This window comes from Macaca nemestrina, chromosome 7 (assembly GCF_043159975.1).
Source record: "Macaca nemestrina isolate mMacNem1 chromosome 7, mMacNem.hap1, whole genome shotgun sequence".
Taxonomy (NCBI): Eukaryota; Metazoa; Chordata; class Mammalia; order Primates; family Cercopithecidae; genus Macaca; species Macaca nemestrina.
The window spans coordinates 27,102,039-27,116,470 of record NC_092131.1 but is presented as its reverse complement, the minus strand read 5'-3'; the positions used below and the strand labels follow the sequence as shown (position 1 = coordinate 27,116,470).

General features: G+C 36.2%; 1 protein-coding gene across 14 annotated transcripts in view; it reads right to left on the bottom strand.

The window, feature by feature from the left end:
• The window catches only part of LOC105467643 (centrosomal protein 128), a 458,395-nt gene that overhangs the window by 291,416 nt on the left and 152,547 nt on the right, over positions 1-14,432 (bottom strand). For all 14 annotated transcript variants that reach the window (XM_071099786.1, XM_071099789.1, XM_071099780.1 and 11 more), the window contains one exon: positions 7,769-7,933. In XM_071099786.1, coding sequence (XP_070955887.1) covers positions 7,769-7,933 — 165 coding nt within the window. The remainder of the gene's footprint in view (positions 1-7,768; positions 7,934-14,432) is intronic.

Genomic DNA, 14,432 nt, shown 5'->3' with positions numbered 1-14,432 from the left:
GGTAATTTGTTGAATGCAATAACCCTAAATTTAAATTTAATGCTAAGAGTTCAATGAAAAGACACAAATGAGAGTCATTTTGCTGGCAATAAATAAAGGAGAAGAATACAAGGATGGTACGCTTATATCCTGTTTCTACCATGTTTCTATGCAGTGTTGAATAAGTCACTATATTCTCTCAACTTCTGTTTCTACCATCTGTAAAAATGGGCACCATAAGTATGCTTGCAAATGTGAATTATAATTAACATTTTTTAAAAGATTCATATGTTGTATAAGAAAATGATTTCAAGTGTTTTTATCCAACATAATGATAGCTTTAAAATGTGACTAGGTGTCACTTTATAGATGACTTAAATAAACCTTTTCATGGGAAGGAACAAAAATGCATTTCTATGCATCCTGATCTATTCAACACAAGTTCCTACAAATTGCTATAGCCTTAGATGTCTCATAATTTGTGGTCCTAAAGTATCTCTTAATTGTTTCATTGAAGTTTTTCTCATCTTCTGAAAGAATTAACAGCAGAAAATAAGGTCCTCTAAAGAGAACTAAACATAGCTATTGAAATAAGTATTAAATGAGATAGCTGAGTGTCTCCAATTAACATTGGCCAGAAACAGTTCTTACTGATTCTGATCAATGGAAAGAATGGGACTGGTAACCCTGAGTCCTATTTCCATTTCTACCCAAGGATAGCTGGGAGCTCTTGGGTAAGTCAGTTAACTCTTTGGGCCAGATCCTCATCTATAAAACAAGGTATTGGGAGCTGACCTTCTGTTTAAGATCATGTTTAAGCTGACCTTCTGTTTAAAATTCTTATAAACTTTAACACTGATACCAAATGTTTTTGGGAATTACTGATATGGACAGTACACAAGGAAATACAGGGTAGAAGAGGGCAGCCGCCTAGAAAAGGCCACACCCTCTAGGCTGGAAACCCATGGCCCTAAATGAGAACAAAAATTCCTGTTTTGGTGCCCAAAAGTTGCCTTTTGGCCCACCCATCCCTCTATCTGGTACCCATATAAACCCCAAACCCCTGGCTCCACGAGCGAAAAGAAGATGAACAGAAGGGCAGAAGAATGGTGTGACAGACAAAAGAGAAGGAGCGTCTGAACATGGAGAGGAGTTACAACAGGGACGACTGGAGAGGAGATCGGCTGCTGGATGGTCAAATTCCAGGGGAAGATCATCTTCCCACCTCATCCCCCTTCCAGCTCCCCATGCATCCTGCTGACAGCCACCTCCACCACTCAATAAAACCCTGCATTCCTCCTTCAAGTCCATGCGTGAATTGAGTCTTCCTGTATGCCAGACAGAACCTGGGTACCAAGAGAGCACTGAGCTGTTTAACACTTAAGTCATCTGCAGATGGCAGGGCTAAAAGAGTGCACTGTGACACCTGCCTTCTAGGGTCTCAGGAGTCACAGACACCCACCCCTGGATGCTGCTGTGGGGCTGGATCCCAGAGGTACTTGCCCCAACTCCTGCACCTGCCTGTCTGTGGGCTCCGCCTCCCGTTAAGAGGTTTCAGTGCGCATGGCAGCCCAACAGACAAGCCACACCCCTGTCACATGTCCTGCAAGGGGGGTCAGGGAACTCTCTCCTCTCATTAACAGCTTTGCCTCAGTAGTTCAATGCTACTGTGTAAACTCTGAGAAAAAGCTTGTTAAACAAAAGCTAATGCAAAGATTTTTCAGGGGCAGAAAACCTGAAAAACTCATGAAGAATCTCGCAACATTGTCAAGGCTAACTAACTAAAGGCATAAGACAGTATCTTTTGTAACAGAGGAAGCTCCATGTACGGAGGTGATTATGGGTGGATTAAAAGAGAAAAGTAAAATGAGGGTGGCAGGTATCTCAGACTTCCTCCAGGTTTGGGTACCTAGTAACAAGAAGCATATTCTCATAATTCTGCCAAGAATATCCAAGTAGAAGATATTCTCTATACCTATAATTTCTCAGATTCTTGTATATATAAAATGAAAACCATCAGTTGTTTTGGGAAGTCAGGGACCGCAAATAGAGGGACTGGCTGAAGTCATAGCAGAAGAACATAAATTGTGAAGACTTCATGGACATTTATTAGTTCCCCAAATTAATACTTTTATAATTTATTACGCCTGTCTTTACTGCAATCTCTGAACATAAATTGTGGAGATTTCATGGACACTTATCACTTCCCCAATCGATACCCTTGTGATTTCCTATGCCTGTCTTGTCTTTAATCTCTTAATCCCGTCATCTTCATAAGATGAGGAGGATGTATGGCGCCTCAGGACCCTGTGATGATTGCGTTAACTACACAAATTGTTTGTAGAGCATGTGTGCTTGAACAATATGAAATCTGGGCACCTTGAAAAAAAGAACAGGATAACAGCAATGTTCAGGGAACAAGGGAGATAACCTTAAACTCTGACTGCCGGTGAGTCAGATGGAACAGAGCCATATTTCTCATCCTTCAAAAGCAAATAGGAGAAATATCGCTGAATTCTTTTTCTCAGCAAGAAACATCCCTGAGAAAGGGAATAAGCCTCTGAGGGTAGGCCTCTAAAATGGCCGCTTTGGGGGTGGCTGTCTTTTATGGTTGAAGACAAAGGGATAAAATAAGCCCCAGTCTCCCGTAGCGCTCCCAGGCTTATTGGGATGAGGAAATTCTCGCCTAATAAATTTTGGTCAGATCGGTTGTCTGCTCTTAAACCCTGTCTCCTGATAAGATGTTATCAATGACAATGCATGCCCAAAACTTCGTTAGCAATTTTAATTTCACCCCGTCTTGTGGTCCTGTGATCTTGCCCTGCCTCCATTTGCTTTGTGATATTTTATTACCTTGAAGTATGTGATTTCTGTGACCCACACCCTATTCATGCACTCCCTCCCTTTTGAATATCGCTAATAAAAACTTGCTGGTTTTACATCACGGAAACTGCCAACATGTGACGTCTCCCCCAGACACCCAGCTTTAAAATTTCTCTCTCTTGTACTCTTTCCCTTTATTTCTCAGACCAACTGACACTTAGGGAAATAGAAAAGAACCCACATTGAATATCGGGGGTGGGGTTCCCCTGATAATCAGTAAAATTAAATTATTCCTTCACTAATACTGGAAAATAAATGTCTTTATGATGTTTATCTTAGACTTAGAAAAACAACATCATAATATTGCTATCATTTTCTTTTTTTCTCATTGTATATAAATTTTTCTCATTATATATAAATATATCTGCACAAAATATTGTGCATATTCTTTGATAAAACAGCCAAATTTATAAAACATAAGGATGAAGAAAACATATGTAGTATAAAAAGAATAATTTATAAAATAATGTCAATTTTCAGTATCAGCTATTTTAAAAATATACAAACATGTTCAAAATTAAAATCAATCTTTCTTTTAATATATCTACTACCAAACTACCTGACTTTACGAAGATAGCTGATGTCATTTATAAACTCATAACTATTTGCATACGAATTTTCTTTTAATTACATCAGGTGCAGATCTATATAGATCAGGCATTTAAAAAATTCATTATGTAAACTTAAATGCTGACTGGCTGAGCAAAAATGATGCAATTATGCAGTAACACTTGTTGATTTGCAGATTCCAGTGAAACTAATAAAAATATATTTCTGATAGAATAAACAGGTAAATGTCATGAAAATCACAAGATTAATATCAGTAAGATTCTTCTGAAACAAAAGAATCAAATATTTCACTGTAAAATGTAAACAAAAGGAACAGTAAATTAATGATACTATGGATGGGAGGGTATTCTTTCTATAATATTTCAGGGTAGCTTTTTTGCCCCAGTTAGAAGCTCGTAATAAAGTACCAAGTGAATACATAAAAATCTGTGGTTTGCATAACACATGTTCTCTTTTGTCCTGTAAAACTGAAAAATAACATTTGACAAAGCAAAATCAGATGTTGGAAAAAAAATGCATTTTAATACCACATATCACCACTGAATACATGAGGAAAATATGCTAAAGTCAGTTATTCTGTGGATATTTAGCAATGGCAGTGTTCTACCACTGATTAATGTTACCATTGGTGCTAATGATTTATATGAATTTTGATGCAGTTTCAATATTTCTTAGCTTACCAGGTAATAATTACATGACAAGAAACACAATCTAAAACCACACAGTCAAAATAATAGCAAGGCTTTAAAAAAAGGTTGTGGGTATTGGTAGCCTCAGTAACATCACACATTGACATTGGGGATAGGCATGTAAAAATATCACTTTGTTAAGCAAATTAGAAAGCCACCCCCCAACCCTCGCCTGCCCCTTTTGATTGTAGCAGAGCTGTCCCTTCAACCCATAGGGCCTCATTTATCAAATTCATGGCATTGCTTACGTTGTAATCTTCAGGCTACTAGTCATTGGGTTTTCCCTCATTGAAAACATATTTTTATTTTGTTTTCTTGCTTTTATCTGCCCCAGACTGGCCACCTTATACATGTGTGTATGTGTATCCATATTTCTTTACATATATACATATGTGTGTGTGTGTGTGTGTGTGTGTACACACATACCTCTTTGTCCATAATTTACTTATAAATTACCTACTATGTGTCAGGCTCTATGCATGGTCTTGGAGATGGAAATACGACCAAGGTGTAATTTGTCTCTTCAAATATCAAGCATAATTATAAAAGTGCCCACCTGTTTGGTTTGCTTAACACATGTGCCTTCAATATCACTTGCTGATGAACCTGCCAGCTCTTTTCACATGTGTGCCTCCTCTGTTTCAAATGATTCAACATAGTCTGGTTCTAAACTTCCAATCAGCAAAGTTCTGCGGCTTTATGATTAGGGAAATCATAGGCACAGTATTTTAATTACTAACACATCATTAGGCTGACTGCAGGCAGTCATTCCATATACACCAATTAGTTGACTGCTTGATTGAACCAGTAGTCAGCATATATTTGGAAACATAACAATAACAAAATAATGGCAGCTACCATTAACTGATATCTTATTAGATACCAGATGCCATGCCAAGCACTTTACATACATTCTCACACTTAATCCCAATAAAGGTATTATTATGCCCATTTAAATGATGATAAAACTGAGGCTTTGAGTTTTAAATAACTTGCCTAAAGCCACACAGATAGAAAAGAATTCAAAGTTTTGCCCATAATCATTATAGCTATACTACCTCTCAAAGAGAATGTCCCTATCTGAAGCTGGCTCAATACAACATAATTTTGATTCATAGCTAACTATAAATGGATCAACACAAAAAGCTAAATTGACCTAAAGTACATAGCAGTCATGTATATGAAAAATAAATATTAAAGATTAGAAAGCATATAAACTACATATATAAGAGTGTGTGTGTGTGTGTGTGTGTGTGTGTGTATTTAAGATTATATGCCATTTTAGGCTATAGAGACCATGTTTTCTCTGCATTAGCACCCATTGTCAGGACTTGACTATATAGTTTTAACAACTGAAAGAGATTTTATTTTTAAAAATCCACTATGTGTTAGCCAACAATAAACCTGTATCTTATCTCTGTCCTATCCTCAACATCCAGCACAATGCCTGCCACATAGCAGATGCTCAATACATAGCAATATTCAAATAAAATCATTAACTCTTCAAGCTCTGTTCTAAAGTGAATGCTCTACTTATATGAACGTGTGATAACACATGCACCTGAAATATAATAAATAGAATCTGTGAAGCAGCATTTATTCATTTTTTTATTTATTTTTTTAATTTTTTGAGATGGAGTCTTGCTCTCTCGCCCAGGCTGGAATGCAGTGGCACAATCTCAGCTCAATGCAACCTCTGCCCCCCGGCTTCAAGTGATTTTCCTGCCTCAGCCACCTGAATAGCTGGGATTACAGGTGTTCGCCACCACACCCAGCTAATTTTTGTATTTTTAGCAGAGACAGGGCTTCACCACATTGGCCAGGCTGGTCTCGAACTCCTAACCTCAAGTGATCCACCCACCTCAGCCTCCCAAAGTGCTAGGATTAAAGGCATGGGCTACCATGCCCAGCTGACATTTTCAACATATCAAAATTTTCACCACTATTTCTTAAATGAAGCTATGGAAATATAAAATACATTAATGCAATCTTCTGGCTAACTTCATAATTTCATACAATAGAATATTATTATGAAAAAGGTGCAAAATTTAGCATTATCACCAGAGCAACTACAACCTGGCAATAGATACATTAAATACATGTGAACATTAGACACAATCAAAACAAAGCATGACATAGAACTAAATGACAGCTGTTTTCAAGACTGTAGGCCTAAATTTAGCAACATAAGCACATTTAATCATAAACTCCTAACTAACTTACATTTTATTTCCTTGACTTTACCAATTACTAGAGAATTTATATATATTTAATTTTATATTTATATATAATTTTTAATACTATCTCTATATATTAATATATATTAATTATACATAATATATATTAATAGTAGCAACATTTTATACACAACAAAAAGCAGAAATGTAAGCAAAGCACTAAGAAAGTTTCTTCCTAGAAGTTTATGAGTAGTTTTATGACAGCCCACCCAGTGCTAATTCCTTTCATCATAGATTTTAGTAACCCTGATCAAGCACATACATGCATTCATTTGGCCCATGTATATACTGTCTTATCCTATTAACCATATTTTGATGGTAATTTTTTACATTTGACTTCTATTACCTTCAATTTCAAATCCTTTTAGGAAGTGGGTGAAAGAGAAAAATTTAAATATTCTATTATCTATTCTTAGTTGACTTTTTGCCACAAGAGAACCTCAAAAGCAGTGACTTCTAAAAATATTTACTATTCTATCCAACACATGATATATGAAGCCACTCAATAATTTTACACATCTACTCAAAGGAAAGCAGTGAGCCTGGTGGAGATGTACCAAAGTTACAACCTTCTTACTATAAGAATTAATAGTTACAGTGTCTAGCACATAAGTGAACATTTAACCATCAGGTAATTTGAACCTTAGTTTTGTCACAGATCAAAAGCGATCAATAAAACCTAATTGCTACAGACTGAATGTGTGTACCCCAAAATTCATAGTTGACCTAATCTCCAATGTGATGATAATTGAGGGTGGGAGGTGATTTGGGAGGTGATTAGTTCATAAGGGTAGAACCCTTATGAATACGATTAATGCCCTTATAAAAGAGACCTCAGAGAGCTCTCTCTCCACTTCCGTTGTGAAGACACAGCAAGAAGCATCTGTGAACCAGAAAGGAGGCCCTCACCAGACACTGATTCTGCCAGCACCTTGATCTTGGACTTCTCAGCCTCCAGAACCATGAGAAATAAATATTTGTTGTTTTTATTCTATCCAGTCTATAGCATTCTGTTATAGCACCTCAAACAGACTAAGACACTAAGCCAAAGAGTTGTAGCAATTAAATGACCGGTAGACACAGGTAAACCAGTTGGCATAAATATCTGACTTATAGTAGATCCTCAGTAAACCATCCTTCCTTTTTTTTCTACTTCATTTCTAAATTTCTATTTTAAGACACAGAAAAAATTTAAAATCAAATTTTTACACTTCAAATGTATTAGAAGCTGAATGGGTGGCTGAAAGAATAAAAATCACAGCATTCTAATAAACTGCCTTTTTGGGGGGGGCACCAACACAACTTTCCTGTGAAAGACCACAATTATCATTTATTAATATATAAAATATGTTCTAGAGGAAATTAAAATTGAAATTAGAATTTGAAATTAGAATTCACTCATATTTTTACCCTTTCTTCTAGTTGATCCTTCAAACATTGATATTTTAGCTTCAGTTTTTTGTTCTCATTTTCATTCTGGGTTAATTCCTCTGTCAGTCTGTCACACTGTGATTTCAATTTATCCAGCTGACCACGATGAACTTTAGCCATATTCTTCTCTTCTAAACTTTCAGCCTGAGAAAAAGAGAAGGAAAAAAGAGAAAGTCCACTAGCCATAGCCAAAATACACCAAACACATTACACATTTTATCAGTGGAAAAACACTGCAAGATTTTAGCTCGTTCAAAGCATTCATATATAAAAATTAAAATAAACATAAGGGAAATGTTCTTTGCATTTATTCAATCGCTGATCAGTATTCACCAGCATTGATGAAGTGGTAGATACTGGACTAGATGCTAAAGATAACAGATATGAATAGTAAAGAGAGTCAGATGCAATGATCTATTTGACAAGACTGAATGAGAAGTACTTATCAAAGGTGTAAGCTGGACATTTTGGAAATTCAAAGAAGAAATACCAGCTCTGCTGAGGGGAAGGAGTTATTAGAGAAGTATCCCAAAAAGGAAATACTATGAGATGTTACTAACTGATAAGTTCCCTTGTCTATAGACGGGGCTTAACATTCCTGTTTGACTTCACTCCTGGTTTCTATGAAATAATTGTGTACTTTTTATGTAAGTCATTATCAATACTACTCTTATGGGGCTAAAAAAACATTATGAAGTATAACAACCAAGAAACCACAAACTTAATATGAAAAAGTTTACCAGTTATTTTTTCAACATCAGTAGTGTAGTAAAATATCTATTTATTGATCTTTATATAGGGTATAACCAGAATCAGCTTTTAAAAAATAAACTTTGGGAATAATCTATTCTATACAGGAAATTCAGTAAAGATTTGTCAGGTATGTGAACTTAAAGAATTTTGAAATAACAATAATGTAAACACTATGTGGCGGACACTGCTCTAAGACTTTTTGTATACAGGTTTTCCTCATTTCATCCTCGCAACAACCTGTGAGAATGAAATAAGGTATTATTATTGTACTGATTGCAATAATAATAAGAAAAAAAGCAAGCTAATCACTTTCCCAAAGATACACAGTGAGTAAATGCAGAGTCAGGATTTGAACCCAGGAATTCTTTCTAATGTCCATGCTTTCAACTACACCACACTGCCTCCCAAAAGGTACAATACCACTAGGTTTTAAAAACCAACTGGGTGAAACTAGGAAAACATGAAACACACCTACCAGTTGCTAACAGTCTGTAAGCAATCACATTTAATCTGTTTGAAATATATGTTTTAATGCCTAAAATATGTTTCTTTTATTTTTATAAGTTTATTATATGAGTTTAATTAGGTATATAGGAACACAATCAATGGAAACAATCTCCTGAAAGAAGTTTTGTGAGTTTTAGACAAAATCTATATTTTATTTACCTCACAAAATTTACCTAAGAGTTGATGCCACATTAAATTAACAAAGAAATTGATTTTTTATGAGCAATCCTATATTCACAGCCCAAAATAAATTTACAAAATAAAACCTCTCATCAGGAAAATTGTTCAATTACGATTTTAAGTTTCAGTAGAATGCTTTTACTTTTATTTATGTCCTAACAAAAGCATAGGTAAATACAAAGAATTCCCCCTAAGGTCTGTAGTGTGCTGCAGCCAGCTCATAGACACTGTCAAAAGCCAACTGGCTCTTCTCTTCCCAACTTCACCCCTCTCCAATGATATCTCATTTGATAGCTTGAAATCAGCCAAGAAAGTGGTATTCAGAACTACCAAACTTGGCGAATGCTATAAATCAAGGGTTTTCCACCCACCGGAAGCTTGTTTTCAAATATTTATCAGCACACCAATGCTGAAGCCTGACTAACAACTTACTTATTGTTGTGGTTTTTATTACATTTATATTTCATTTCAGAATTTACAAACTGATGTTTGTGCACAACAACCCAGTGATATAGAAGGACATTACTATTCTTATTTTAACAGTGAGGCATAAAAAAGTGAAATAACTTGACCAAGATCAAATGGTCAGCAAATGGCAAAAACACAGAACTCCAATCCTGCATCTTTTGATTCCAAAAAAAGGCTCTACAAAATGATTTTGTTGAAATTGCAATGAGGTAATAGACCAATATCCTGAGAATATTAATAGCAGAGCATGTCATTAAAACATTTTAAATTTAAATTTAAAAATAGGTATGAGAGGGGTGATTCTAGATGGAGGAAAAAATAGAACTAAAGTGTACAGAGAAAAAAATATGGATGACTTATCAGAGCTTATTAGACTCAAAAATGTAGTAAGTTAAAATGAAGCTGAAAAACACAGAAATATAACATTTGTAGAGCTACTTGTCTAAAACTCCATTGTGTGCATAATTCAGTATATTACATCTCCTGTGATGGCCTTTGCTATCAACTCATTTTAATTAATATAAATAAGTAAAAAGTATGGATATATTAATAAAATAGCATGAGGTGGCGATTGTTCCTTAAGGGTAAATTGTTTGGTTTCAAAGGAAACTGCTGGGCTCACACAATCTCTGGCCATTCTTCCAATTCTAGAGCAACTTCAATACCACACATTAGGGAATAGCTTTAACACCCCTCCCAGATCTCAATCTTTCAAATTAAAAAAAAAAAAAAAAAGCCCAAAGGACTTAGAAGATCCACAGAATGCTTATAAATTCTAAATTCTTTACACATAGGGAATTTAGTAAAGCTTTGTTATCATCTCACAACAAATGAACTCAAAGCACTTCCTCAAAAAAAATGAGGAAATCAATTTTCCCACATTACATGGAGAAATCCAAACGAAACAGATCATAGAGCAAGTCAGGAGCAAATGCTCTGATTTCTACCTTTTTCAACATTTCAACTTATACCCACCGAGTATCTTCTGTATGTCTGGAACATTATGCTAGACACCATAAGAGCATACAAAATGGCTTAGATCTAATGCCCGTCCCTCTAGAAACTTATGCACACTCAACAAACCAAAATACAAGGCAGCCTAAATGTGCTGTACCTGAGGCACCAATAAAGACCTATGGACACACAGTGGACCAAGAGATTAGCCCCACCTCAGTTGAGATTTATTCCAACTTTAGTGGATCCATAAAAGAAGTAAAAAATTGGGCCTTAAAGGATTTGGCAGAATTCTTCTTCCTGCAGACTAGGAGGCCAATTCAGATAGAGAATGAGCAGTCAGAAGTATGCACAGTGATCTGTATTTGTACGAGGAATGTTGGAGAGCATAAAAAGGTAATGAATGAGCCGGACACAGTGGCTCGTGCCTGCAATCCCAGCACTTTGGGAGGCCGAGGCGGGTGGATTATGAGGTCAAGAGATGGAAACCATCCTGGCCAACACTGTGAAACCCCATCTCTACTAAAAATACAAAAAGTAGTTGGGCATGGTGGTGCACACCTGTAGTCCCAGCTACTTGGGAGGCTGAGGCAGGAAAATCGCTTGAACTTGTGAGGCAGAGGCTGCAGTGAGCTGAGATCACACCACTGCACTCCCGGCTGGTGAAGAGCAAGACTCCATCTCAAAAAAAAAAAAAAAAAAAAAAGGAATGAATGTACATGAGTAAGGTAGAATCATTTTAAGGGGGGTGCTGGGCTGGGCTGGAGGGGAGACTTTATTACAGAGACAGTAAATAACTAACGAAGGTTTTTCAGTAGAAAGTGACACACTCAGATATATATTTTGGGAAAGGAAATTAGAGAGTATCTGGGGGAATAAAGGGAGGGGTTGTGGGTAGAGAAAGGAACTAGAGGGAAATAGGGAAATTACTTAGAAGTATGGCTAGGTTGCAAGTTAGCAGTCTGCATTCTGTTTTCTAGTACAACATGATATATTGTCCATATGCCAATGTATCCATGAGCAAAAGCAATTACTATTTCTCATTGAAGAATGCATATCTGAATGTGAGAATTATGGCCTTATAGAGATGACCTTGAACATGCTCTAACTGAAAAAATTATTACTAACTCCTGCCACTGTGTTATTATACAACCTAAATAATGGTGATAAGACATAAGTACTAATGAGAAGGAAGGTTCTAGTTTCAACAACAGTCTCAAGAAAACTGCAAGCTTCTTAAAACAAACCATTGCTCTATGCCATGCCAGTTTCTCCCAACAAATCATTACATGCTTGTCCTCATGCAAAAACCCTGCCTTCCTTTCACATCACACTATTTCTCATCAACCCCCTCTACCTTGCTGTCAACAGCTGACTGATCAGTCACCCTCTTCACTGTGGTTTTTGGCATGTGACCAATTAATGCCTTCACAATATCTTAAATATCCAAGTGTCCATCCCATAAGATAGCTTCAAAGTTATTTGACCTGTTCTTTCCCAACTACCTACACCAACATTACACAATAGCAACCACTGCATGACCACACCTTAGACCTTAACTCTGAAAACTTTTAGATTGCACTGCAATATAAGAATTCCTGACCAAATCAACAACCTCTGACTGCAGATTTTTATCCTTCAGCTTTCTCATTCCTTTGCCCACAATCTTTGTTCTTCAATGTTAGCCACATGGAAGTACTTTACATGCTCCTAGACTAGTCTCGTTCAGTTTGTACCAGTCTTCATACCAGTTTTCATCTTCACTGCTCCTAATTTCTTGCTGCACTGCTGTCCTATTCTACTTCAGAGAGAAGAAAGGCTATCAGTCAAGATTCACATCAATTTCCCCAGATCATCCCTACCAACTTACCCAGTCTTACTGGTTTCCTCCAAATCCTTCAGAGGAAGGAGACCTTGTCTCCTGTTGAATGCTATATACTCTTATTTTTTTATCAAATCCCCTCACATCTCCTCATGTACTTTCTCCATCAACCTCTGTGGAATGGAATGAAGGCTTTTTATACTTCTTCTTTCAGCTTGCCTGTCACATTTATCATTCTTGATTATAACTTTCTTAAAATGTCTTAGCTGGATTTCTAAGATATCATTCTCTTTTGGTTCTCCTCCTATCTGTCTGTCATATGGTCTTTTATTTTCATTTGCTAGGCCTTTTTAGTAAATTCTTTCCTTCAAACATTAGTGTTTGAGAGTCTCATCCTCTTTTTATTATCTGCACAATCTCATCCAAATCCCATGACATCGACTACCACCCAAGAGTTAACTGGCTCCCAAATATTTCACTCCAATCTCAATTTCTCCCTCAACTCTTGACCCTACTAATCATTATGTACTAATTATGTGCTAATCTGTTCCACCTAGACTTTCTTGGTTAAGCTTAAAATTCCTCCCCCTAAGACAATATGCTAAAAAATAACAACAACAAAAACAAACTAGATTTGCCACTGTTCTCTTCAAATCTTCTATTCTGTCTGTATTCTCTATATTGGCAATAGCATCATTATCCACCTAATCACCCAAAGTCATTACCTACCCATCCTTGAGTCTAAACTTTTTTCCAGCCTAGCAAAGCAGTTAAGAACACAGTCAGTTAATTACCTGAGTTCAAATCCTTTCCCTACCACTCTCCTGCTCTAAGGCCGTGGGCAAATTACTTAACCTTCTGTATCCCAATTTCCTCATCGGGGAGAAAATAATACCACACAATCTGCAGGGGGAGGTGGGTATTAAATGATTAACACTTGTAAAGTTCTTAGAGCAGTGACTGGCATAAAGTGTTGAAAAACTGTTTGCTGGTAGTATTGTTATTGTCATAGCCAATCAATCACCATGTAATATATATTTTATTTTCTATAAGATCAGCTCTTCTTCTCCATATCCCTAATTCTACTTTTGTTTATATATTCATCAACTCTGAAAGATTATTATTCCATAGTTCATCAAAATTAAAATGTGTATCTTCCACATTTTACTATCTCTGACCTGGGAGTTCTTACACTTGATGACATATCATGGTTTCATAGGCAGGAGGCAGCATTTTTATTTCTTAGGATGACATGCATCTAGTAATAACAGCAATGATGCACCTGACAAGGTGTCTTAGGTTTAATGAAATATAGTAAGGGCCTCTTGCCTATTTTAGCCTCCATTCAGACCCACCAACCCCAATTGAAGACCCCAAATCTTCATGCCAGAAGGCTATCTAGGACTGGGGAAGAACTCATAGACTAGCTACATCATTTTACAGATGTCAGTTGTTTCAATATCATTTCATCTTGCATCATAAGCATTTTCAAAATAGTAGTTGCATTTCAAAGACTTTTGAAAAACATTATAATAATTAACCTTTGAAGATTTATCCATTCATTCATTCACCTATTCAATAGATATTTACAATGTTCCAAAAAACTGTTCTAGGCACTGGGAATATAGCTAGAAGCAAAACAGACTAAAATCCCTATCCTCAGAGAGTCTTCATTTCAATAAAGGGAGATTAAAAAATAAATAATATGGAATCTATATCATATGATAAGTGTTATGAAAAAAAAAAAAAAAAAAAAAAAGACGGGAAGAGGAACAGATTTATCACACTCCTGACAATCATGTTATAAAACGATTGCCCTGCATGGTGATAATGCTAATAACATTAGACCTTAGAAACATTTCTTCAAATGCAAGATCCCAATTAGGCATTTACCCAGGCAACTTTGATTTGGAAAAGAAGGAGTAAATCTCAAAAGCCTTGGGTTTACACAGCCCATAA